The following is a 27,930-nucleotide window of genomic DNA, read 5'->3' as shown; positions in this document are numbered from 1 at the left end:
AATTCTTTTAGGATATCAATACTTCACTTATTGACTAGCTCCTAAATAAGCGGCAATCTATGCAGTTACTAGATTTAGCAATTAAAGACTGGACCAGCCTTACTGACTTCACTTATCCCTTATAATCTTTTTTTTTCCTTACCAAATGTCACCTCTCCATTTCCACTCTTGTCAAACAACTGGAAAGCCACTATGAACATAGAATCTGGAGCACATAAAACAGATTCAAATGCCAAAAACTCTTGATAGGAGATCAATCTGGAATAAAATAGAAGATTTTATGGGCTGGTAAAGAACGGGAAAACATCAGGCATTTAACCTACCTTTACTATATGATCTATAGTTCAAGGTAACCAAACAATTGAAAAAGGGACGTTTCTCTTTAGAGAGGTAGTCCAGATAATAAAGAAGGAAGGAAGAATTAGAATGCTACCCTTTTGTGAATCCCTAATAAATTAAAGGACCTGGATAGTCATCAATCACTCCTAAAATCACAAAAATGGAAAGAACTAGACCAAAAAGAATTAAACCTGAAGCTGATAAAGTCTCTAGATCATAATTTCTCAACCATGGCACTCAACAGTACATTTTAACCTCGATAATTCTTTGTTGTAGGGGCCTCCTAGCGAGTGTATCATGTTTAGCAGCATCCCTGGCCTCTACCCACCATGTTGAGACACACTGCTTTCCGTGTAATCGATTTACAGAAAATACAAAGGACAAAGGAACATGTTAAACATCACCACAGAAACACAATCAGCATAAATGCAGACTGTAGGAAGCTACAGGGTGAATACTAAGTACTTGCAAAAAAAAACCCAATAACAAACTTTGAAAGAAAATATGGAGGAGAACCTCATTAAGGACTTAAAAGATGGGCAGCCCTGATGGCCCAGTGGTTTGGTGCTGCCTTCAGCCCGGGGTATGATCCTGGAGACCCAGGTTTGAGTCCCACGTCAGGCTCCCTGCATGGAGCCTGCTTCTCCCTCTGCCTGTGTCTCTGCCTCGCTCTCTGTGTGTCTGTCATGAATAAATAAATAAAATCTTAAAAAAAAAAAAAAAGACTTAAAAGATATTTGTTGGCAAATCGAACTTCAATAAAACCAAATGAAAAATATTTTTAAAAGACTTAAAAGATATAGTAATTAATTATAAGATTTGGATTCTGATTCAAGCAAAGTAAAAAAAAAAACTTTTAATATATAAGAAAATTGGCAAATGGTAATAACAATATAACACAAATACTTGATGATATTAAGAAATTGATGTTAATGTTTTTGAGGAGGTTTGTTTTGTTTTGGTAACTTTTCTTATCTTTTTGAGATACACATAGATATTTACAACAAAATACATCATCTGGAATTTGCTTCAAAATAATCCAGGGGATGAAAGAATGGGAGGAGGTATAAATAAAACAAACTTAATAATTACTTTTATAATTACTAAAAACTGGTGATTAGGATATTGAATTCACTACCCTAGTCTCTGTTTTATATGATTGAAATGTCAGTAATACATTTTTTAGAGGCACCTGGGTGACTCAGTCAGTTAAGCATCCAACTCTTGATCTCAGTTCAGGTCCAAATCTCAGGGTCATGAGTTTAAACCCTGTGTTGGGCTCCACATTGGGTGCAAAGTCTATTTAAAAAAAATTTTTTTAAAGAAGATACATTTTTTAAAGGAAAATTCAGAACAAAAGAGGGGAAATGAAAGCATATTGAGTCCTAGAATACTCAGGGTTATGAAATTAGCCAGTGGCCAAAATTACACAATTTTCTTCAATGATCTTTTTTGGGACGAGGGGGAGAGAGCATGAGCAGGTGTGAGGGAGTGCAGAGAATATCAAGCGGGCTCCACACCCAGCGTGGAGCCCAACTTAGGGCTCAATCTCATGACCCTGAGATCATGACTTGAGCCAAAATAAGGAGCCAGACACTTAACTAAGCCACCCAGGCACCCCACCTTCAATGATCTTATAGAGTTGGCATATGCTAGTCGTCTTCCAAAGCAAGCTACAAAGATCCCATACCCTGTTGCTGCTATTGGTAAGTGACTAGTATTCAATTAACAGCACTATAAAAATCTGTTTTTTATAAATATATATACTGATTTATTTATTTACTTATTTATATTAGTAATGGTGTCACCTTTTATTCTCAAATGGCCTGGTTTGGGCAACACATTTACAGTTATCCTATAGAAAGGAAGAGACCTATAATCTTTAATGTGGCTTCTAGCCCCTCAGGATCTGATCTCTCTATACACCTCCCCCTTGGTCTCTGCACTCCAACCCATTCATTCTTCATCCATGTTCCTTCCAATCAGGATCATCACTCAGCACTTCATTCTCCTTAGAATCATCCCATCATCTCCAAACTTTTGCCCATTTAATTGGTACCCATCTTTATATAGCTCAGCTCTAGTATCACTTCCTCTAAAGGACCATCTCAGAGTCCCCAGATGACTTTACATAATCCTTCACACCCCTACAGCAGCACACTATACATTTTTAGTGCCCCGTGCAAAATTGTTATTAGAGTAATTATGTAATTCACTGTTTTTTTTTTTTAAGATTTTATTTATTTATTCATGAGAGACAGAGAGAGAGAGAGGCAGAGACACAGGCAGAGGGAGAAGCAGGATCCATGCAGGGAGCCCGATGTGGGACTCCATCCCAGGTGTCCAGGATCACGCCCTGGGCTGAAGGTGGCGCTAAACCGCTGAGCCACCCATGCTGCCCTAATTCACTGTTTCCTTGCAAAAAGATAGGCTTGTTACAGAACACAGGTTTGATTCAGCATCTGCCTTTGGCTCAGGGCATGATCCCAGATGTCTGGGATCGAGTCCCATATCAGGCTTCCTGCATAGAGCCTGTTTCTCTTTGTGACTATGTCTCTGCCTCTGTCTCTCTCATGAATAAATAAAATATTTTTTAATAATTAAAAAAAAATGGAACTTGTAAATATTCTTGAATAAGTTTAATTTGGAATACAAAGTTTTTTAGAGGGGATCCCTGGGTGGCTCAGCGGTTTAGTGCCTGCCTTCGGTCCAGAGCATGATCCTGGAGTCCCGGGATCAAGTCCCACATCAGGCTCCCTGCATGGAGCCTGCTTCTCCTTCTGCCTGTGTGTCTGCCTCCCTCTCTCTCTCTGTGTCTCTCATGAATGAATGAATAAAATCTTTAAACAAACAAACAAAACAAAAAGTTTTTTAGAAAGCCATACTTCTCAACACATTAGGAATGACATTTTACATTTCATGTTATGCTCCTATTCATCTAAGACATATTTAAAACTCAAAGTTTCATTTTCTGTTAAGTACTTTGAAATATGTTTAAGCTCCACAAGTTACATTATATTCAAAGCAATGTGTATTCTATGACTTTCCCTTTATTGTGGAAAAGGCCTTGTTGTGGTATTATTCAGGACACTAAAGACTATGCCTTCACTGTGTCCCTGCTGAAGAATCTTTGGTGAAATTAGGAGATTGATTACCTAATGAATCCTGGGAAGAACAATAATCAAACTATCTGGTCACATATCATAATACACTTTATGCATTGGTGTATTACTAAAAACTATAATACTCAAAAGTGTGGTTGTCATTAAACAAATTCTAAAGTACTAAAAACAAATGAAGTTATAACATATCAGGTATCCAAACACTCCTAAAAAGCAATGACTAGTAAGTGGTTTTAACAAGAATATATAACACAGGGCAGCCCTGGTGGCGCAGCAGTTTAGCACCGCCTACAGCCGGGGGTGTGATCCTGGAGACCTGGGATCGAGTCCCACGTCGGGCTTCCTGCATGGAGCCTGCTTTTCCCTCTGCCTGTGTCTCTGCCTCTCTCTCTCTCTCTCTCTCTGAATAAATAAATAAATAAATAAATAAAAATATTTTTTAAAAAATAAAAGAATATATAACACAAAATAGGGCAGCCCGGGTGGCTCAGCGGTTTAGCACCATGTTCGGCCTAGAGTGTGACCCTGGAGACCAAGGATCTAGTCCCATGTCGGGTTCCCTGCATGCAACCTACTTTTCTCCCTCTGCCTGTGTCTGTGTCCCTCTCTCTCTCTCTGTGTCTCATGAATAAATAAATAAAATCTTAAAAAAAAAAAGAATATATAAACACAAAATAATGATATAGGGGAGGACTTAGAGAAGGCCTTCATTTTCTACATTATATATTTCTGAAATGTTTGAAGTTTTTAGCATCATTTAGCATTATTTCTTTTGATTATAAAAGTAATTTAAAAAATAAAAAGTAACTACTAGGCTGATGATGGATTAAAAAACAAAACCCAAACATTCTGTTTTTTCCAAAAACAGTCCCAGGAATCTGACATCAAAAACACAGTCACCGGGGATCCCTGGGTGGCTCAGCGGTTTAGCACCTGCCTTTGGCCCAGGCCATGATCCTGGAGTCCCAGGATCAAGTCCCATGTCAGGCTCCTGGTGTGGACCCTGCTTCTCCCTCCTCCTGTGTCTCTGCCTCTCTCTCTCTCTCTCTCTCTATCATAAATAAAGAAATAAATCTTAAAAAAAAAAAAAAACACACACACACACACAGTCACCCTGGGGTACCTGGCTGGCTCAGATGGTTAAGTGTCTGCCTTTGGCTCAGATGGTAGTCTCTGGGTCCTGGGATCAAGGCCCATGACGAGGTCCTGGCTCAGTGGGGAGTCTGCTTCTCCCTCTCCCTCTGCTCATACTCTCCCTCTCTCTATCTCAAATGAATAATTTTTTTTTGATCTTTAAAAAAAATACAATCACCCTGAAATATAGAATATGTAGCTTTACAGCAACATTTCATACTTGGTAGCAAAATTTTCTGTATTTATGAGAAGAAAGAGGTAAAAGACTTTTTCCATAACTAGCAAAGATTATAAAAATCAGCTGGCAGACAGAATTTGGCCCACACATGTTTTTTCTGGCATGTGAAGTATATTTTTAGTTATGTTACCGACATTAGGAAATCATAAGTACTTCACCCAAATATCCAGTTTTCTGGTTTCTCTTGTTAAACTACAAGTGTGGGCAACAGGTTTCTGGTCCCAAGGAGCACCAGGTCCCTGGAGCCAAAGCACAGGCTGCCTCTTCACAGACACCAGGGCCCATCGGTTAATCTACACCCAACCTTGTGAAACCATGTAGGTTTCCAACTAAGCAGATCTTGTCTAAAATATAAAGTCTGTGGACTTTAAATATCTACATTTCTTGGAGTGCCTAGGTGGCTCAGTCAGTTAAGCCTCAGACTCTTGGTTTCAGTTCAGGTCATGATCTTGGAGTCACGAAGTTGAGCCCCAAGTCCAGCTCTGCACCCAGTCTGAGATTCTTTCCCCTTCCTTCTCCCTCCCCTTCTGCTCCCTTCCCCCTGGCTTGTGTGTTCTCTCCCACTAATAAATAAATAAAATGTTTTTTCAATAAATATCTACATTTCTCTATCAGTATATTCAAAAAGGGAAATCCAGAAGGACCTTAGAAAGTCCAAAAGTAATATGCTGAAAGACACGCACAAGTCAGTGAAAGATTCTCAACTCCGTCTTTCTACTCAGTGTATGTATTCTTGCCTGCTCCCCAAATTTAAAGTTACAGATGAAAAAATAGAAAGGGTACCTGGTATTTGAAGTAAACTATTATTATAAGAAAGTATTGGGGGAATGCTCAGCCAATCCTCAATACTCAGGTACTTTTGCTACATAGAGTGATTTATTTGAAGAAAGGTTAATTGAGAAATACAAAAGCAGGGGCACGAGGGTGCACTTGAGGTAAGCCCCTGACTCAGGTCATGCTCTCAGCTCAGGTCCTGATCTCAGGGTGGTGAGATCCAACCACCACTTTATTGGCCACCCACCAGGGCTCAGCACAGAAAATCTGCCTGAAACTCTTCCCTCTACCTCTGCCCTGCCCCACAGAGTGAGCGTACATGCACACACATTCTCTCTTGCGCACTCTCTAATAATCTCAAAAAAGAAAAAAAAAAACACAAAATCATCAGCAACTTAAAAATACATAACTTCATATTATTCAGCCTTAAAAAGGAATGAAATTCTGATACATGCTGTAACGTGGATGAATCTTAAAAACAACAGACTAAGCGAAATAAATCAAACACAAAAGGAAAACTATTACACTATCAATGCATATAAAGTACCTAGCATAGTCAAACTTACTAGAACCAGAAAGTAGAATAGAGGTTATTAGGGGCTGAGTTTGGGGGCAAAACAGGGTCTCATTATTTAATGGGTACAGAGTTTCAGTATTAGAAGATGAAAAAAAAAAAAAAAAAAACGGTGGTAATGGATGGTGATGACAGCAGTACAATAATAGGAATATACTTAATGCCACCGAACTATATTCTTGAAAAATAGTTAAAATCTTAAATTTCGGGCAGTCCAGGTAGCTCAGCGGTTTAGCACCAACTTCAGCCGAGGGTATGATCCCAGAGACCCGGGATCGAGTCCCACATCGGGCTCCCTGCATGGAGCCTGCTTCTCCCTCTGCCTGTGTCTCTGCCTCTGTCTGTGTCTCTCATGAATAAATAAAATCTTTTTTAAAAATCTTAAATTTCATTATATATATTTTAATATAACAAAAGTCATCTGAGGTTACCCAGATATATGCATTTATCAAAATTCTGCAAATGTATCTGGAAGTTTTGTATTTGTCATTATGTGTAAATTTTACATCTAAAAAAAACACTCAGGGGCAGCCTGGGTGGCTCAACGGTTTAGTGCCGCCTTCAGCCCAGGGCCTGATCCTGGAGACCTGCATGAAGCCTGCTTCTCCTCCCTGCATGAAGCCTGCTTCTCCCTCTGCCTGTGTGTCTGCCTCTCTCTCTCTCTCTCTCTCTCTCGATCTGTGTGTGTCTCTCATGAACAAATAAAATCTAAAGAAAAGACAGCTTCATCTATATACTAGAAAGCAGCCTTTAATGAACACTAAATCTGCCAACTCCTTGATCTTGGACTTCCTAGGCTCCAGAACTGTGAGAAATAAAGGTCTTAAAAAATAAAATAAAGTAAAATAAAATAAAATAAAAAACTCAAAACAAATACTGAAATCCAGTTAATAATATGCATGCTGAAATATTTATGCAATGTTGCAATTTATTCTGAAATGTGTGAAAAAATAAGATGGATTGATGGAAAAATAGAAGGATATATATATATATATATGAAAAAGGAAGCATAGAAAAACGTTAATGGTAGAATATGATAGGTATGTAAGTGTATACTGTAAAATTCTTTCAATTTTCCTGAATGTTTGAATTTTCATTATAAAATCCTGGGAAGAAGTAGGGTGGGGAAAATGGACCACTTTGTCTCTCTGATATGCTCCTTATCTGTTTTTAAGCCACAGGCATTTTATACCACATGATAATGCAACAATATATTTCATAAAGCAAGAAATAGCCTGTTATCCATGAACATAAACCAAACATGCTCCAGAATACTTTTAAAGGCTCTTTTCCCTGTATCCTGCAATGAATTCCCCTATTGTTAGAAGGGCTGATCAAGACTTAAGCAGAACAAATGCAAACCACAAGCCACTAACTGGAATGAAGAAACCATTGCTTAGTTCATACTTTAATAAATGGTTTTTCTTTTAATGAGGATGAGCGGCACCTCACTTTTTATCATACCTGCTGCTTGACTTTTTACAAAGAACATGTATTCATTCTATTACTCTGAAATAAAATATTTTATGAATCAGATGCTTTAAAATTTTTCTACTTTTAAATTTACTGAATGGAAACTAATGAAATTTCAAAATATCAATATGTTAATTTTGTAATTTTTAAAACAACCAAGATTTCTGCATAAAAGGTTTTTCTATAGGCATGAAGAATACTTTTTCTTTTGGGGTGCCTGGGTAGTGCAGTCAGTTAAGCATCCAACTCTTTATTTCAGCTTAGGTCATGATCTAAGGTGGTGAGATGGAGCCCTGGGTCTGGCTCCGCACTCAGTGGGGAGTCTGCTTGGGTTTCTCTCTCCTTCTGCTCCTCATTGCTCGCCCCCCCCACCACCGCTGTGCTCTCTCCCTGTCTCTAAAATAAATAAATAAATCTTTTAAAAACATTTTTTATATGTATGTAGAACATTAAAGGAAAACAGCTGTGAAAAACTAAAAAGAAAAATAATAGTCTTATACATTATAGGAGAATAGAACTTCCAGATGAAATTCTGACTAGAGCTAAATATAGAAACTACAATTCTAGAAGTTACAGTTTCAAACAAGCAACTGTCTAAACATTTTAGATGAGATCACACAATAATAGTTCCCAAAATCTGCATAAAACCATTTTGCTTTTCATTATATAACCACATCTTCAAAGTTTAAGCCACAATCTCACAAATAATACTTGGCTAATAGGTTTTACTTTTAGACAACCCATCATGCTATTTATACCATATAATATTGCTTCTACATGGTTTTGCAAGCAAACACCTGTATCAAAACATTCCTGCTTATTTTACTATCTACTGGAAGAAAGGAAATGGGGAAGAGGAATGGGGTATTTTACATGCTAAGGAAACATGAAGCAGGGGGTGAGGGAGTCCAGAGCACAAAAAGGTATGGTACTGACCACTCCACTCCTAAATCTGCTTTTTTCCACACTTATTAACTAAATCACTTAGACCTGCCTATACTAGTTCTATTCATTGAGATTTGGTCTTGAGTAATTATAAACAATATTATATGATGCTATTTCAAACTACCTGTACCTATAAGACTCTCATCAAAAAACTACCAGAGAACCAAGGAATACCTCTTGGGGAAAAAAAAAAAAAGTAACAACTGCACTATTCTAATCTTTCATCACTGCTCTGGGTAAAGGAGTGGAAAACAGAAAATAGGGGAAAAAGAGAAGTTTTTAAAAGATGATTATAAGAAGGAAAATGGACTAAAAATTAAGAGTATTTTCTGTTATTGGGCAAATCAATCAACCTCTCTGGGTCCATTTTCCTTAAATGTTAAGTGAGCAAGGGTTGGCTACTCAGAATAATTTAATGATATCAAAGTTTTTGATTCTCTTGAATTACAAGTATTAAAGAAACATTAATAAGGATACTTAAACTTTTTTGAATTCACAGACCCCCCCCTTCTTAAATCTGGCATTTTTCTCCTCAGAAAAATGAAAATACAAATTCACTCATTTTGCATTATATTCCAGCAAGTTCAGGAACCCCTGAAGACAAGCCATTGAATAGGAGGTTAAGAATTGCTGTGTTTCGGGATGCCTGGGTGGCTCCGTTGGTTAAGCATCCAACTCTTGATTTTGGCTCTGGTCGTGATCTCAGGCTTATGAGATCAAGCCCCACATGGGGCTCTGTGCCAGGCATGGAGCCTGCTTAAGAGCCTCTCTCTCTCCCTTTCTTTTGCCCCTCCTCCCTCTAAAAAAATTTGCTGTATTTCTAGAAAATTCCATCTTCCTCTCCTTTTAGAAATAACCTATATGTTTCATAAATTCATTTATAATTTTTATGCTTTAACTCTTTGAATCAGATTTCCTATCCAATCCCAATCTGACTCATTCCAAAGAGATGAAAAAAGGAAGTTTAAGGAGTTTTTAAAAATCTGAAATAGAAAATATTTACCTTTTGGGGGGGAAGAGGAAAAAAAGATTTATTTTTTACAAAGAGAAACAGGTTTATTTGTAGGTGAACATTATCAAATTACTAGATAGTTCACTAGCCAAATCCATCTTTGATCTACTCTGGCAACTTAAACCCTTGATTCCATTTAACCACATTAACAATGCAACTGAGTTTGGGAGAATCACATGAAGCTTCAAAAAAAATACATGTACTGAGATGGACCAGATATGGGTACTCTGAAAGCAGGCCTCAGGCCAAATTAATGACAATACTCTTATAGTTTCTAAAAGATCTAAGTGTATATGTTACCTTAAATAATTTTGAAGAATGAATTCTGATTTAAAAAAGAATTTTCATATATATTACTGTCTAATCACTATTGAAAATCCAATGACTAAATGGTCCATAGTACCTTATCAGCTGATTTGACTTTCTAATTTTTTTATTTTTTAAAGGAATCTCTACACCCAACGTGGGGCTCAAACTCATAACCTCTTCCAACTGAGCCAGCCAGGAGCCCCTGATCTGACTTTTTTAGAGACCCATCACAAAATGTTTCCAAGCTCTACAATATCTACCATTATAAATTATATAAAATCTTTATCTAAGATATAAAATACTCATAGTAGATTTTATGCATTATACTAGATTCTCTGGGAAAATACGAATGAATACAATACTAACCCTGGATTCAAAGAACTTAGATACCAACATTTCTACTTTAACTACCACGATTGTCTCCTAAATGGATTTCACTGCATGCAAGTCTTGCCCTACTCCAACCTACCATTTTTCTAAAATCTGATCATATCTGTGGTAATGGAAATAACTTTTAGCAGCTCCACATTGCCTAGTTTTTCACACAACTACCTCTACAAATAGGAGAAAGAACATGGGCCTTTGAAGGCCTAAGGATGTAGCTTGGAACTCAACAAAGCATGACAAAATTCTCTTTATAATTCACAAAAATAATCCATTTGCTCTATAATACACTCATATTTAATTTTAATATAAAAATGGTGTGTTTTTCCCCTCAGTAAACTGACACTCTAGTATGATGCACCTCGCTATTTCTGTGACTGAACACACCCATACACTGCCAGGCTAAAAATACCTCCAAGACTAAGTCACGAACCTACAGGATACAGTCAAAGCTTAGCACACAAGGTTCCCACCTCCACTCCAATCACAACTCCAACAGCAACAAAGCCACACCATAGCCCCAGGAAGGTACATGTAACACAACTTCCCCAATGTCACTCCCCAAACACACACACACACACACACACACACACACACACACACACACACACACAGAAGCATATAGGCACACACATGCACACTACCCTTGATGTTTCATACCATTGCTATTCCCTTTCCTGGAATTCTCCTACTTATCTCCTACCAGCAACTTCTTGTTCATCTTGCCAGATTTCACTCCATAATCACCTCTTCTATCATGCTGTCCTGACCACCCAAAACAGGGTTAACCATACTTTTGTGAGTGTCCTTTGTATCTTTCATATGGTTCTATTATAACACTTTATTCCCAAAGTATCATTTTGTTTACTCATCCTCTTTCTCATTAGGCCATGAGTTAAGGCCAGGAACCCCTTTTATTTGTGCTTGTATTACTAAGGCCCAACAGTGCCTGGCTAATGGCGGTTGTTTAATAAATGTTTGTCAAATAAATGAGTAGACAGATAAATGAATAAATGCCACTCTCTAAATTCTTCCCTGATTTATTCTTCTTCCTAGCACTTATAGCCTAACATGCTATAGTTTACTTTTAAATTTGTATACTGCTTTTGCACTTAGCAGTTTATTCACTGATGTAATGCTAGGCCTTAGAACATTGCCTAAAACATAGTAGGTACCCAATATTTGTTGTATGAGTGAAAAAAATACACTTAGTTATCTGAAAACCATTCTGTTCAAATTATTCAATATAACATATGGCTTTTTACACGTAGTTTTCTTTCCAAAAAGAAAGAAAGGGAGGTTAGTTATGCCAAATCCTTGATAATGGCAGCAAGTTACATTTTTTATAAACTTCTAAGAAAAGGTACGGTTAACTAATATTAAAATGCCAGATGGTCATAGGTAAACTTAGGGCTTACTATTTTTTAGTAAGATACTGCAGAATATTCACACTCAAAAAATGTATAAAGGTTCTTACCCATCCTTGGTTTGATCGGCTACTCCTGCCAAGAGCTGCACTATCTTCGGATTGCTGTTTGGATCATTGTACAGTCCAAGATAGCGCTGGACAAAGTCTTCTGGGGTCATGTAATGTTCTCCATCAACCTCAGTACTGGCATACTAAAAAATGAATAACATATACTTAAAAATTAAAATTATTCAACATCATCCTGTAGCCAAAAGTATTTTGTGAAAAGATAAATTAAAGACCAGTATCAAAATTCAAATAAAGATAATAAATGTAGGACTTTTCTCTGGATAGTGAAAAACACTCAGAACCTGACTGAAGAACATCAGCCAAGTGCTGATACGTGCGACAACGTGCACAAACCTTGAAGACATTGCAAGTTAAAGAAGCCAAACACAAAAGGCCACAGAAGGTATAACCTCTTTTATATGAAATGTCCACAGTGACAGAAAGCAGAAGCATAGTTGCTAAGAACTGAGAAGAGGGGAAAAATGGGAGTAACTGCTTTAACATAGGTGAGGTTTTTCTTGGGAGCAATGAAAATGTCCTGGCAATGGCCACACAACATTGTAACTATACTAAAGAACACAGCACTATAAACTTTCAAATGGTTAAAATGGTGAATTTTGTTACTTGACTTTTATCTTAATGAAACATATAATACATTAAGAGAAGAAATATGAGAAAGATGAAGAAAGGTGAAAGGGCAGCTGAGTTAACCAAGACCTGAGAATGAGAAGCTGACACCTGTAGACTCCCAGGAGCTTCCCACCTACAAGAGCACAGGGCGGGAGATGACACAACACATGAGACTGCCAAATCTCAGAAAGTGAAACAAATGAGAAAAAGCATGACAAACAAGACCTTCCACCATAGGTATTTGTTCTACATTCCAGTAGCTGGAAAAAAGAAACAAAAATATTCTGTTTTTATGTCAATGTTTACAAAGAAAATAATAATACCTGCCTATCAAATATAAGCCTCATTATTTTAAGGGTTTTATGTACTATGGCATGATCAAAGATGAACAACCAAAGCTCTCCTCTTTGGGTTGCAGCTGATTTAGTCAACTATCAAAGTAGTAACATCAGAAAATTTCCCAGAATTGAAGAATACAAGGGTTCACTAAGTGCTAACCATAATATACTAAAACAAACAAAACAAAAACCCACACCAGGACTTGGCCCATCAAAAAATGACAGAACGTCAGAAGAAAGAGAAAATCCTAAAAGTTTTTAGAGAGGAAAAAAATGGTCACCTACAAAGCATCAAGCCTTTCTCAACAGAAACACTGAAAGCTTGAAAACAATGGAGTAAGACCTTGAAAATTCTAAACTAAATTATTTCCAGCCTAGAATTCTAAACTGAGGCAACTTTCAATCAGTTGTAAGGGTAGATTAAAACTACTCTGAGGGGTATCTGGGTGGCTCACTTGATTGGGTCACCAACTCTTGGTTTCGATTCAGGTCATGGTCTCAAGGTCATGGGATTGAGTACCTTGGCTAGATGGGTGCTCAGCAGGGAGTCTGCTTGCAATTCTCTCTCTCCTCCTCTGCCCCTCCCCCTGCCTGTGCACACGCACCCTCTCTCTAAAATGGATAAATCTGGGGCACCTGGGTGGCTCAGGTCATGATCCAGGGTCCTGGGATCAAGTCCCACATTGGGCTCCCTGCTAAGGGAGCTTCTTCTCCCTGTACCCTTCCCACCTGGCTTGTGCTCTCTCTCTCTCTCTTTCTCAAATAAATAAAATCTCTAAAACAAAACAAAACTCAAATAATAAAATGGATAAATCTTTAAAAAATAATAAAAAAATAAAAGTACTTTGAGATACCCATGTTCTCAATACTTTTCCCCATCATGTACCTTCTCAGGAAGCTACAGGAGAATTTGCTCCATTAAAAAGAGGGCATGAGGGATCCCTGGGTGGCGCAGCGGTTTGGCGCCTGCCTTTGGCCCAGGGCGCGATCCTGGAGATCCGGGATCAAATCCCACGTCAGGCTCCCGGTACATGGAGCCTGCTTCTCCCTCTGCCTGTGTCTCTGCCTCTCTCTCTCTCTCTCTGTGACTATCATAAATAAAAAAAATAAATAAATAAAAAAAAAAAAAAAAAAAAGAGGGCATGAGGGGCACCTGGGTGGCTCAGTGGTTGAGTGTCTGCCTTTGGCTCAGGTTGTGATCCTGGGGTCCTGGGATCGAGTCCCACATTGGGCTCCCAGTGGGGAGCCTGCTTCTCCCTCTGCCTATGCCTCAGCCTCTCTCTGTGTCTCTCATGAATAAAAAATAAAACCTTTAAAAAGGGGGGGGGGGGCATGAACCAAGTAAATGAAAAATTAGGTAATTTTTAGCTCTATGAGAAAGTAAATTATGAAATAATTTTTTTGTTGTACAAAAATAATACGTGACTTGACTCAAACAGTATTTATAGTCATAATAAATATCAGATATTAATTTAATAACAATTATAAACATACTGAGAGGAATGAAGGGAGAAGGACAAGGAAGTAGTATAAGGAAGTACTCAACTACTATCAAAGGAAGTTAATAATGTCTAGAAATAGCAGTACAGAAATATGAAAGAAAGTACCAAAATAAATAGCTAAGAGTTAGAAATGGTTGCTTCTGGGAAACAAGACAGGGATGGGAAGGATCAAAGCAAAGGACTATTGGTTTGTTTTTTGGTTAAGCATTTCAAATGGTCTCATTTGTGAATCTGACTAAACCAAGCAACAAGCTCTTTCAACAAAGAGGGAATTAAATAAAAAATGTTTCCTTTGTCATATTCTAAAACACACCACAGAGGCTATCACAGCCAATGCTATATTAGCCTGTGCAAGAAGTAGCCTAAGGTAAACCTATTTCTCCTAGCTTGGACTACCAAATGCACCTAACAAATATCACCCCCCAAAAAAGGTCATATTCTCTCTACATGCTATAAAAATCATTCCTGAAACGGTCCTAAGTTTTAGGTCCTGGCTCCACCAGTAGTAACTCACTGAGTCCTTCAACAATTCCGTTCTCCTCCCAGGCTTCTAGATATATTGCACATCTACAAAATGAAGACTAAATAATCTTTGACATTACAAAACAGTAAGTTTGTTAACATAGAAGAAGAAATAAACTATATGGTATTAATACTAATACCATGTGGATTCTACTAATTCCTGTCAACTACTTTTGTTTTTTGTTCTTCAGTGTTCTTTAAAATCTGACATGTTTTACCAAAATCAGAAAACTACAGAGTTAAGAACAGGCAGGAGGAGGGGGAAAGGCATAATGTCAGAAGACTACTGCAACTGGAAAGAGGAATCAACCCAAGGAAGTCTAAAAATAGAATTTGAAGACACTGACAAGTCAACAATTCACTAGACTATGAGAGCCAAGCAGTGGTATCGGAAATGTACTATGGGATCCAAAAAGGAGTGTTCATTCCACGGACAGGTGAAATGGGCTGCAGTAGGAAGGAGACAGTAACATTTAGAATAGGCCTTGAAGGTAAAATTCGATTTTAATTGCAAACAGACAAAAAGGATCTTTCAGTCTAAAAAAAAAAAAAAAAATGTGAACACATATAGAAATTCAAAAATACATTTTTTTTCTTTTTTTTGGGGGGGTAGAGAAATGGCAATGAAGAGAGGATATATAAAGATGATAGTAGAAGGCGAAACTGAAAAGGCAGCTTGAGACAAGATGATGGAAGGTTTTGAATGCTAAATTGAATAGTCGGAACTCCATTCTGTGGGCCATGGGAGGCCACTAAAAGTTTCAAAGGAGGACAGAGATGTGATCTGACCTGTGCTCTCTCTTGTAGCAATATAAAAGATGGTTTGGAGAAGACAGAAACTGACTGGGGGGAGAGAGATCAAGTATCCCCTACTGAAGTTGGGAGTGCAAATGAAAAAAAAAAAAATGGGTATTTTCATGCCTTGCTAATTTTTTTTTAAAAATGAATTCAAAAGGTACAAAAGGGTATACACAGAAGAATTTCTAACCCCTCTGTCCCCAGTCACTCAATATTCCACTCCAGGGACGCCTGGGTGGCTCAGCGGTTGAGCGCCTGCCTTTGGCCCAGGGCGTGATCCTGGAGTCCTGGGGTCGAGTCCTACATCGGGCTCCCTGCATGGAGCCTGCTTCCCTCTCTGCCTATGCCTCTGCCTCTCTCTCTCTCTGGATCTCTCATGAATAAACAAATAAAATCTTAAAAAAAAAAAATACTCCACTCCAGAGGCAATTTCTTATATATGCTTCCAGATGTTTTATGCATAAATGATTAATATAGGGACACCTGGGTGGCTCAGTGGTTGAGCGTCTGCCTTCGGCTCAGGGCATGATCCTGGAGTCCTGGGATCGAGTCCCACATTGGGCTTCCCTGCATGGAGCCTGCTTCTCCTCTGCCTGTGTCTCTGTGTTTCTCATCAATAAATACATAAAATCTTTAAAAATAAATAAATGATTATATATAGGAGACACATGCATATACATGCTAATGTATATACACACAAATATGCAAGAATATTCTAACCCATTTCTTTTTTTTTTTTTTTTTTTTTTTTAGATTTTATTTATTTATTCATGAGAGACACACAGAGAGAGAGAGAGAGAGAGGCAGAGACACAGGCAGAGGGAGAAGCAGGCTCCATGCAGGGAGCCTGACATGGAACTCGATCCCTGGCCTCCAGGATCAGGCCCTGGGCTGAAGGCAGTGTTAAACCGCTGAGCCACCCGGGAGCCCCCTAACCCATTTCTTTTTATACAAATGATAACTATTAATACTGTTCTGTACATCTTGCTTTTTTCAAATTCAGTCATTTTGGAAAATGATTCAGCAAGATACATACACACAACATGTCATATATAAAGAACTATAAGAATGCTCACATCCTTTGACAAGGAATCTTGGGTCTGACTCCTATAAAATTTTTTTAAAAAGGAGGAACCAAACACAAGATGCAAAATAAAAAAATAACTAGAGATAGGTTATGGAGATCTTTGTTCTCTTTACAACTATTTGAGTGCTGCTTGCTTTCCTTAATCAGATGTCAGTTCTCAAAAAAGAGAATATGAGAACCCCTCAGAGGTAGTATTAACAAAATGTGGCAACTGATTCTCCATTTCTTTTTGCCACAGGTGTCTAACATCTTATAGTAATATCTGAATTTGACTACCAGGCTACACATAGAAAACACACACAAAGTATACTGTACTTACAGAATCACCAGGAATTCACAACATTTTTTACTTTATTACGAAACAGAGCAGCCTTAGCACAAACCAAGGACACAGGAGCCAACAAGGAAAACAAATGCTTTTGTTGACAAGTCCTGGAACAGGCTTTGCCAGTATCTGGGGTTATAAATGATGCCAGAGAATCACTTACCCTGAGGTATTTTGCTAGTGTTTTCCCCAACTCTCTTACTCTATTTTAACTTGATTTGAACTGAAAGATAAAGTGTATAGCTCACAGGGGAAAAAAAAAAAAACAAGTCTTCTCATCCATAAGGAGTCGGTACTTGACTTTTACAGGAGACAGTTAACTAATTAACTCATTAAATTAGAGACAATTACTTGGCAATGTCAGTGAGTCTGTTTGCCTGAACAGACAGAAGAGGGAGTACAGAACTGAAACTAGAATCTACCCACAGTCAGTCAAGACACTAAAACATTTTAGGTATTATGTTAACAAAGAAAAGCAGGTACTTTAAAAATGCGTGATATATTTAAACCAAAAGTATATCTTAAAATACTTTTAAAATAAGAATGACTCGTTTATTTTAAACTTCATTACTTTCGATGCTTATTTTAATTGACTGGATAATAAATGTTTTAAACAAAGTAAACATGGCCTTGAGTAACACAGAGGGCTAGAAATGAGAAAAGGTTAAGTGGCCACCTTCTCTTTCTACTAACCAAATGACTTGTATATTTATACTAAAAACAATAAAAAGCTATTTAAAAGAAAGTTTTGAAAAAAAATGAAAGTTTTGGGTCTCCCATGCTAACAGTTATGCCTAAAATTTAATATATCAACCAACTGACTAGTTTTACAATATCATTTCCATATCATTCCTGTCATTTCAAAGAGTGAACCAAAATTACTTTAAATGAAATTAACCAAATATTACATCCAAACTCCAAATAACTTTAGAGTTAATCATTTGCCATTTCAAAGACGTCTCTTAAGCAGTTGTAAATCCTCTTGGGCAGGAAGTCAAGGACACATGAAAGACATTGACAAGAAGTAGCTGACAGTATCCAAACAAAAATAGGTGATTTATTTTCTTGATTAAACTTTTTCCAAATCCAACTCAAGCATTTGAATGTAAAAGTGCACATAGTTTTGACATTTCCAGAAAAATTTAAATTTATATTTAGTGGACATGTGCTTGAAAGTCTTGACATTCTGAAGCTTGAGAAATAAAATGGATCTTAATGAAAGATTAGAATCTTCATTTATTATTGCTGATAAAAGATAACAGTGTTTAAAAAAAAAAAAAAAAAAAAGACAACAGTGTTAGGGCAGCCCGGGTGGCTCAGCGGTCTAGCGTGCCATCGGCCCAGGGTGTGATCCTGGAGAGCGGGGATCTAGTCACACGTCGGGCTCCCTGCATGGAGCCTGCTTTTCCCTCCACCTGTGTCTCTGCCTCTCTCTCTCTCTCTGTGTCTCTCATGAATAAATAAAAAAAAAAAAATCTTAAAAAAAAAATGACAGTGTTTCATTTATAGATATACGTACTTATACTATTGTACTTACACTGAACTACCTCTAGCTCCAAATGAGGTCATGTTGTCTAGAAATATTTTGCCTACCAAGTCAACATATCAAGGTCTCACTTGACTGGATAAATTAAACGCTAGTAACTCCTTTACAATTTACTATTTTTAACCTATATTAGAGGTTAACTGTAAAGCAGATTTTACGAAAAGTTTTCATGCAATCCCAAATTTCTATTGAGTAAGGAGTAAAGAAGGTTAACTTAAAATTCAATGACATGAATGAGTAAAAAATGCAAATAGTCTAAATGATACAAATTACCTGTTTAAATCATTTAAGTCCAAAGACAAATACATCCTCTGATATTTTATATGTCTAAAAGATTTTCCAGAGATTATAAAGTCTGATCTATTATAACTAGAAAGCTGGTTACTTTTTAAAAAGTATACAGTGTATCAGGATGCCTGGGTGAGTCAGTGGTTGAGCATCTGTCTTGTGATCCCAGAGTGCTGGGATCGAGTCCTACACTGGGCTCTCTGCATGGAGCCTGCTTTTCCCTCTGCCTATGTCTCTGCCATTCTCTGTCTCTCATGAATAAAGAGATAAAATATTAAAAAAAAAAAAAAGGAACTATACAGTGTATCAAGATTTTAAGTATGCACACCAAAACCAAGGTAATATATTTAGAAGCACTACTTTATTTTATTTTATTTATTCATGAGAGACAGAGAGAGAGAGAGGCAGAGACACAGGCAGAGGAAGAAGCAGACTCTATGCAGGGAGCCCGACGTGTGACCCGAACCCGGGTCGGGTCTCCAGGATCATGCCCTGGGCCAAAAGCGACACTAAACTGCTGAGCCACCCAGGCTGCCCAGAAGCACTACTTTTTAAACCAAAAACCTGCTAATATAAAATCTTCCAGGTCATTTTGCATTAAAAAAAAAAAAACATTTATTAAATACCAATTGTATGCTGGACACTATGCCTGGTACTAGGGATGCAAAGATCACAAAAACATAGTTCCTACCCTCACATAGCTCAGAGATAGTGGCATGATGGACACCGAAACCAGGTCAGAAAAGAATTCTAGGGCAGCTGGGGTGGCTCAGCGGTTTAGCGCCGCCTTCAGCCCAGGGCCTGATCTTGGAGACCCGGGATCGAGTCCCACGTCGGGCTCCCTGTGTGGAGCCTGCTTCTCTGCCTCTCTCTCTCTCTGTTATCTCTCATGAATAAATGAATAAAATCTTAAAAAAAAAAAAAAAGAAAAGAAAAGAGTTCTAAATCCCCTGTGCTGTTAACTGGTTGCAATTTCTTGAATGAAACACAGCTTCTCTGAGCCTCTTCTCTAATAAGACGGTAAAGAAAGATAGCTGTCTTGATGCAAGGGAAAAAATGAGATCTTGAACACCAAAGTACTTACAAATTATAAAACTAATGCATATTGAGATACTGTAGTTCTTCTAAAATGCTTAGAAACATGGAAAAGCATAGGGTCCCAATTTCCCTCCTTGCTTAAATGTTCTACTTTTGCCCAAGCATGAAGGAGTTATTGTTCTAACTCTTCATCTTCCTCCAAACCAAGGTTTCCTTGGGGTTGGCTTCTACCCCCAAAGCCATATTTTGGTTTACCAAATCGGTCCTAACTGGCCTAGCCAGCTTCACCTCTGCTTATCTAACACGTGGCTGTAATATGAGTCAAAACACACTGTTGCTCCATGACTTTATTCCAACTGAGATGAACTGACATTTTCAGATCTTAACCATCCTTTTTAATTTCAGTAACTCTCAAACGACAATGTCACAAAGTGGTAACTACAGATACCACATAAAGCATTTCCCATTGAGAAAAAATGAGTATGTGAACAATGGAAGAGCTAAGCATACAAAGCTAATCCTCTTGCTGTCCTTCACTTTTACTGCTCTTACTCCTAACAGAAGCCAAATTTAGTCAGGAATGTATGCCCTTTCACTACACGAGCACTCTGCATGAGGAGCAGACTGCAACAGGTCTGACATACAAATCCTGTTAACAACAGTACAATGTGGAATTCATCTCTCAAGTAATATTTTAATAAAATAACTATAACATATACTTTTTAAAAGATTTTTTTCTTTTTAAAAGATTTTAATTAGTGATGCAAAATTTTTCTGATATTTACTAAAATCAACTACACATGCATTAGGAAAATGCAATTTTATACATCTAATTATAACTAGCACTTTCAGTTGCATATTTCACGTCACTAGAAACAAACCTTCTACTGATTTTACAAAAAAAGTTCTCTAAAAGTCTGCCTACCTCAACTTGTTTCCATGAAATATTATGTGCTTATTTTTCTTTTTTGCTTTAATATATGTATTTTTATTGTCCATTGTATCAAGTCCTATGGTCAGCTACTAAACAAAGCAATTCCTACCAGGGCAGTGAGATACAAGACCGTTGTTAATCACTGACATCTCAAGTAAAGCTACCATAATAAGGTAGGTCTACCAAAATAATTTTCCTCTCAAAACAGTCAAAAATCTTAGAAATAAAATAATGACCCCAGAGAACTCGATAACTGAAACTAGAATGCTTCTCAGGGCAGATTAAGTTGAATAATTAATTTGCATTGTTCTTAAAATAAATACTTCAATCTCTTGGTCTAAGTAACCATGGGAACATACAAGGAGCATATATATTTATAAGCCTGGGCAAATCATGTCTTTGACAATCAAGGTGCAGCTCCTAGAGTGCAGAATTGCTGTAATGTTGGTAGGCCTTGATTAAATATCAAGATTTTTGCCACAGAGAAAAAGGACCTTTATGCTGGTAGGAAGTGGAAAATATTAAAAGATTTAAGAGAAAGATCTACCAAATGTAATGTACGAACATGGTTTAGATCCTGATTTTAATAAAGCAACTTAAAAAAAATGAAACAAACAGGAAAATTTCAATACTGAATGGAAAGCTACATTATTAAGGAATATTTTTACCTGTAATAATTGAATTGTGGTTTGATGGTTTTTTAGAGTCATCACCTTTAGAGATACTAGAGTATTTGTGTATGCCCGGATACAATGTCTGGGAATTGCTTCAAAATAATCCAATGCAAGCACAACACAGATAAAGCAAGATTAGCTTAACAGTTGGTGAAGCTGAGTTATGGATACATGGTAATTCATTATACTATTTTCTCTAACTTTATATAGGTTTAAAATTTTCCATAATTAAGAAAGGCTTTTTAAGAGACTACAGAAGGGGCACCTGGGTGGCTCAGTGGTTGAGCATCTGCCTTCAGCTCAGGGTGTGATTCCCCAGGTCTTAGGATCAAGTCCCACATCAGGCTCCCCACAGGGAGCCTCCTTCTCCCTCAGCCTAGGTCTCTCTGCCTCTCTCTGTGTCTCTCATGAATAAAGAAATAAAATATTTTAAAGAAATAAATAAAAATAAAAGACTACAGAAAAACAGTGAGATGATTCTATATGTACTAAGATACCTGTATCTCCAAACAATATTAACTAAAAAAGGCAAGTTGCATTGAAATACACAGAGCAGGTCTCTTCCATTTACTGTATAACCTTGAGTAGGATTAACTCTTCTAGGGTTCAGTTTCTTCATCTATAAAATGGGAATATTAATGGTTACCACCTTGTAGAATTGTTCTGAGGATTAACTATAATGATTTGTATAAAATACTTACATTAGTGTCTGAGACATAATAGTGATTCAATAAGTAGTACAGTTTCAGAAGCCCAACCGTGGCTCTGACACTGGTTTCAGTGAATGATGCTTCAGAAACTTCAGTAATGTTAAGTAAAAGAGAGCTGGAGAGATCAGGGAGATTTTTCTTTTTAAGTTGCACAGATAAAGAATGAATTACAAGTCTCTCTTTTAGGTCTGTGTCTTGGTATTTCAGAGTCTAGAACTGGACTAGAATTCCTTCTCTGGTTCAGACTGAGCAACTGAAGGTTCCAAAGACAACTCTGTAAATATCTTCCATAGTCTCTCAAACTTAGACCATAGCTATATCCTTTTTCATAACCTACAAACTTGAGAGAAGTTACCTCTTCTGATGATATTTCCAAATGTGGGGATTTGTAAAGATCTTCAGGGGTATGTCTCAAAAAATGTCATTAGCTGATTATATGCACATAATCATATGCACATATTAATATCTTAGTCACTTTATAGATCCAGCACAGTTACCTGGGAAAGTCAAGGGATTCAGATCTTATTCAGGAAAGAAAGGTCTTCATCTCATTTTAGAAGAAAAGGAAGGGAATACAGAACTAAGCTCCATGCGGATGCCTGGGTGGCTCAGCAGTTGAGCGTCTGTCTTTGGCTCAGGGTATGATCCCGGGGTCCTGGGATTGAGTCCCTCATCAGAGTCTCTACAAGGAGCCTGCTTCTCCCTCTGCCTATGTTTTTACCTCTCTCTGTGTGTCCCTCATGAATAAATACATAAAAATCTTAACAACAAAAAAAGAACTAAACTCCATGTATTAGGCATCATCACACATTACCTCAGCTAATCTTTATAACATCCATATGTGCTAGGTGTAGTTATCCCTTCTTAGATAAGTCTGTTTGGAGGAAACAGACTCCAAAACTAATGCAAATACCTACAGTCATACTGCAAAAAGGAATCAAATAAGGACTCAAATCCAGGTCAGACTACAAAGCCCTTGTAGGCACCAGCTACATTCTGCTGTCTCCTGTATGAAAAGGAGTCACCTGAGGCCTCATTCAAGATATTCTAAGAACCCCATGGACAGGAGGAAATTAAATTAGAAGAATCACAAGCAGTCATACATAAGAAAGCACAGAAATGTATAAGAAAGTTTACATTTCAATATGATCTATTAAATATAATCTATTCAAAATGTAAATTGAATTATTCCACTTCTAAGGTGAAAGACCTTCAGTAGTTTCAACAATGCTCTTAAAAAAAAAAAAAAAAAAAAAAGAAAAGAAAAGAAATCCAAACTCTTTTCCATGGCCTACAAACAAGGATGTGCCTGATATGGTTCTCCTTTGGCTCATCTCTTACTGGCCATTCACTCCCTCATTTACTGACACTTCATTTTTTTTTTAATATTTATTTATTTACTTACTTATTTATTCAGAGAGAGAGAGAGAGGCAGAGACACAGGCAGAGGGAGAAGCAGGCTCCATGCAGGGAGCCCGACGTAGGACTCGATCCCAGGTCTCCAGGATCACACCCTGGGGCTGCAGGCAGTGCTAAACTGCTGCACCACTAGGGCTGCCCATTTACTGACACTTCAGGCACACTGGTCTCCTTTCTGTTTGCTGAACATACCAAGCCCTTATCCACATCTAGGCCTTTACACATCTGAGACCTCTGATCAGAATTCCCTCTACCCACCTTTTAGTCCCATCTCTTATCTCACCACCCTCTTGAAAAATGACAGCCAGGGGCACCCTGGGTGGCTCAGTGGCTTAGCACGGCCTTCAGTCCAGGGCGTGATCCTGGAGACCCAGGATCGAGTCCTGCATCAGGGTCCCTGCATGGAGTCTGCTTCTCCCTCTGCCTGTGTCTCTGCCTTTCTCTGTGTGTGTGTGTGTGTGTGTGTGTGTGTGTGTGTGTGTGTGTCATGAATAAAAAAATAAAACCTTTAAAAAAAATTTAAAAAGTCACATTAAAAAAAAATGACGACCATTTCCACCATTGTTTATTTCATTATTAGACTTGTCATCTTCTGCAGATTTTTTTTTTTCCTCCCAAGTCTGTGGGCTTTGCTATTGTCTGTCTCACTACTACCTAGAATGTGAGATTTTACCTTCACTGAACTTCTCTATCTAAAATCTATAGATAGGGCACCTGGGTGGCACAGTCAGTTAAGTGTCTGCCTTTGGCTCAGGTCATAATCATGGGATTCTTGGATCCAGCAGCACCTCACACCTCGGGCTCCCTGCTCAGCAGGGAATCTGCTTCTCACTTTCCCCCTGCCTCCCCACCCCCCCAGCTCATGCTCTCTCCCTCTCTCTCAAATAATTTTTTAAAATCTTTAAAATCTATAAATGTAGAACCCAGCACAATACCTAGCCTGGCACGTAGTAGCCAATTAAAATTATATTGATGAGTAATAGAACACAACCCGGCATTTAATACACTAATTTTCTCATGTTTTCAATTATTTTTCAATCCTTCAGTTGACTCAAGAATAAAGTCTCACCATGATGTGAGTATGCCCTCAATGCCTAACCCTTCTTTTAAAATGAAAACTCTACATAGTTTATGGCAAATACCAATATACTAAAGATAAAGGCTATCATCTTCAATGTCTATATTCTTTTTTTTAAAACTTTATTTTTAATTTTACTTATTTATTCATGAGAGACAGAGAGAGAGAAGCAGAGACACAGGCAGAGGGAGAAGCAGGCTCCATGCAGGGAGCCCGACGTGGGACTCAATCTTGAAGCCCAGGATCACGCCCTGAGCCGAAGGCAGACGCTGAGTCGATGAGCCACCCAGGAGTTCCCAATGCCTATATTCTAAAGAACTAGTGAAAACCCTTAACCAGTATAGCTAAGAAAACTATAGATCCCTTTCTGTGTATCTCATACTGGGTTTATTCAACCCAATTTAGTCTGGGAAGTCCTCTTTTAACTTCAGGTTCTGAAAAGCTAAATTCTTACTTTTTATATTCACTTGATCTAAAACCTAATACATACACATTAAGACTTTGTTTTTATTTTCCCCTAATTCTTCTATAAGCATGTATATATGCAAACATACATACAATATATATGAAGTGGCTTTTAGAAAACTGTAATTATACTATATACACTTTTTTACATCTTTCTTATCTCACTTAAAGGTACATTGGAAATCTCTCTAAATCAACTGCAATAGGCCTAACTCATCCTTTTTAGTTCTGCATAATTTTCGACAGGATGTTTATTCCATAATTTTTCTACCACTCCCCTTTGATAATATTTCTCGTTTCCTTTTTCTTTTTCTCAAGGAACAACTGAATACTGCAACTAACAACCTTGTGCATATATATTCTTATGAGAATTTTTTTTTTTTATAATTTTTTTTTTTTAATTTTTATTTATTTATGATAGTCACAGAGAGAGAGAGAGAGAGAGGCAGAGACATAGGCAGAGGGAGAAGCAGGCTCCATGCACCGGGAGCCCGATGTGGGATTCGATCCCGGGTCTCCAGGATCGCGCCCTGGGCCAAAGGCAGGCGCCAAACCGCTGCGCCACCCAGGGATCCCTCTTATGAGAATTTTTATTTCTCTGCGATAAATACCTCAAAAGTAGGATTGTTTGCTCAAATGGTATCTTCTTTCTATTTTAAACTATTGCCAGGTTGCTTTTCAAAGAGTCTTTGTTTCCACAAATACCTTATGAGAGTAACTTTTTCCTTCACATTGGGCCTCAGTAGATGTTATCATTTATAGTACACATTCCATGCTTTTGAAAACATAGCCCTAATTCCTATTCCAAAAAGTAGAAGCGTCTCCTGCTAAACGCCCTGCTTAATTCCCTTCTCAGCCCCAGGTTATTGCCAAAAATAAACAAATACGTAAAAAAAATACTTATTGAATAAAAGGATATTTCTATCAAAAATTAATATATTATCAAAAAAAAAAAAACCCTAAGGAAGAATCACTCTTTGCTTTACATTAGCAGCATCTTCTTCCGCTTATTCTCTAAAATAACACAGGGGAAAATGCATTTCCATAATTTTTATATGATATATGATCTTCATTGTTACACTGGTAATAATGAGAAAAAGAACAGGATGAGGTGCCTGGGTGGCTCAGTTGTTAAGCTCAGATCATGATCTCAGGGTCTTATCAGCCTCATGTCAGACTCCATGATTAGTGCAATATCTGCTTCTTTCCCTCTCCTTCTACCCCTCCCCCCGTTTGTGCTCTCTCTCTCAAATAAAGTTTTCCAAAAAAAAAAAAAAAAGAGAGAGAAAAAGAACAGGATCAAAAAAGAGAAAAAACAGGATCAAAAGAACAGGATTCCATTGTAGTAAGTTTTTAGTTTAACATATATAATGATACAGTCTCAACATGTGTTGCTTTCACTGTATAATACATTGATAAATAAATAAGTCTACCAACTTAAAAAAAGACACCTTGACAAACTATTCACTTAAAACAATTTTTGATAAACTTACTTTGCCACAAAGCATAGACTAGATTAACTCCTCATTCTGAAGTTTTGTCAGGTTTATAACAAACAGCCTGTGACATGCCTGTTATCCTCACCTTACCCACCTCTTCATTACTTCTATTGTCTTCCTTTTGCTACAGTATATGATGTAGCGCAAAATGAGTCAATGATAGTATGTGGGTGAGAGAGGTAAGAGATAAATCAAGAAATGACAGTTGTAAGGGTAGAAATAATAAGATCTTAGCTTGACAACTGATTGTAAAATTATAGCACAATCTAACATATAAGAATTCATTTATTGTGTTGGCTAACTGAATTAAAAATAAATAAAATCATTCAGAAAAGTAAAAAAAAAAATCATTTGTTGTGCTCCAATTTTATGAACTTGTAGGAGACAAGAAAAAGCAGAATCCTAATAAATATTATTTTTTTAATAGAAAATATAGCTCATAGGGCAGCCCGGGTAGCTCAGCGGTTTAGCACCGCCTTCAGTCCAGGGCATGATCCTGGAGACCGGGGATGGAGTCCCACATCGGGCTCCCTGCGTGGAACCTGCTTCTCCCTCTGCCTGTGTCTCTGCCTCTCTCTCTGTGGATCTCATGAATAAATAAATAAAATCAGAAAAGAGAAAGAAAAGAAAGAAAATATAGCTCATCAAAATTTGAGAAGCAATGAACACACACACAAAAAAATCTATTTCCCTATATGCAAAATAATACTTTACTTTTATAAAGCCCTTCTCACAAACTTGCACATGTAATTCCATTAAATATAGACAGATCTGCACTTTCAAAGAAAAATATTTTGCTGTTGACAAAAATGAGTATTTGTAAATTAGTTAATCCCACAGATCCAAGTTTTACAAAAAAGTTTTTAATTGTATTCCAAAATTCAAAATTAAATCTTCCCTGTAGTCTTTAAACAGCTCAAAGGATCCTACCAAAACCAAATTATACTAATAGCAATAATCTGTACTTTAATCTTTGACTATATCCTTTTTTTTAAAAAAAAAAAAGATTTTATTTATTCATTCATGAGAGACAGAGAGAGAGGGGCAGAGAGAGCAGCAGAGAAGCAAGCTCCCTGCAGGGAGCCCGATGCGGGACTCGATCCTGGGACTTGATCCTGGGACTCAATCCTGGGACTCCAGGATCACACCCTGAGCCAATGTCAGGCACTAAACCACTGAGCCACCCAGGGATCCCTATATCCTTTGTTTTGAAACTACTTTAAACTTCCATGGGATGATTCTCCCTAGTTCTCCTCCTCCTTCCCACTTCAATTGTGAATTATCACTTATAAATCA

The 27,930-nt window shown here is 37.5% G+C and overlaps 1 protein-coding gene across 5 annotated transcripts in view; it reads right to left on the bottom strand.

The window, feature by feature from the left end:
- The window catches only part of SLC25A12 (solute carrier family 25 member 12), a 205,237-nt gene that overhangs the window by 69,551 nt on the left and 107,756 nt on the right, over positions 1 to 27,930 (bottom strand). For all 5 annotated transcript variants that reach the window (XM_072810919.1, XM_072810918.1, XM_072810920.1 and 2 more), the window contains exons 3-4: positions 11,782 to 11,924; positions 143 to 258 (exon numbers count right to left, since the gene is read on the bottom strand). In XM_072810919.1, the coding sequence (XP_072667020.1) occupies positions 143 to 258; positions 11,782 to 11,924 (259 nt within the window). The remainder of the gene's footprint in view (positions 1 to 142; positions 259 to 11,781; positions 11,925 to 27,930) is intronic.

Source organism: Canis lupus, chromosome 34, assembly GCF_048164855.1.
Source record: "Canis lupus baileyi chromosome 34, mCanLup2.hap1, whole genome shotgun sequence".
Classification (NCBI taxonomy): domain Eukaryota; kingdom Metazoa; phylum Chordata; class Mammalia; order Carnivora; family Canidae; genus Canis; species Canis lupus.
Note: the sequence above shows the minus strand (reverse complement) of the source record. Positions and strands in the feature narration are given on the sequence as shown.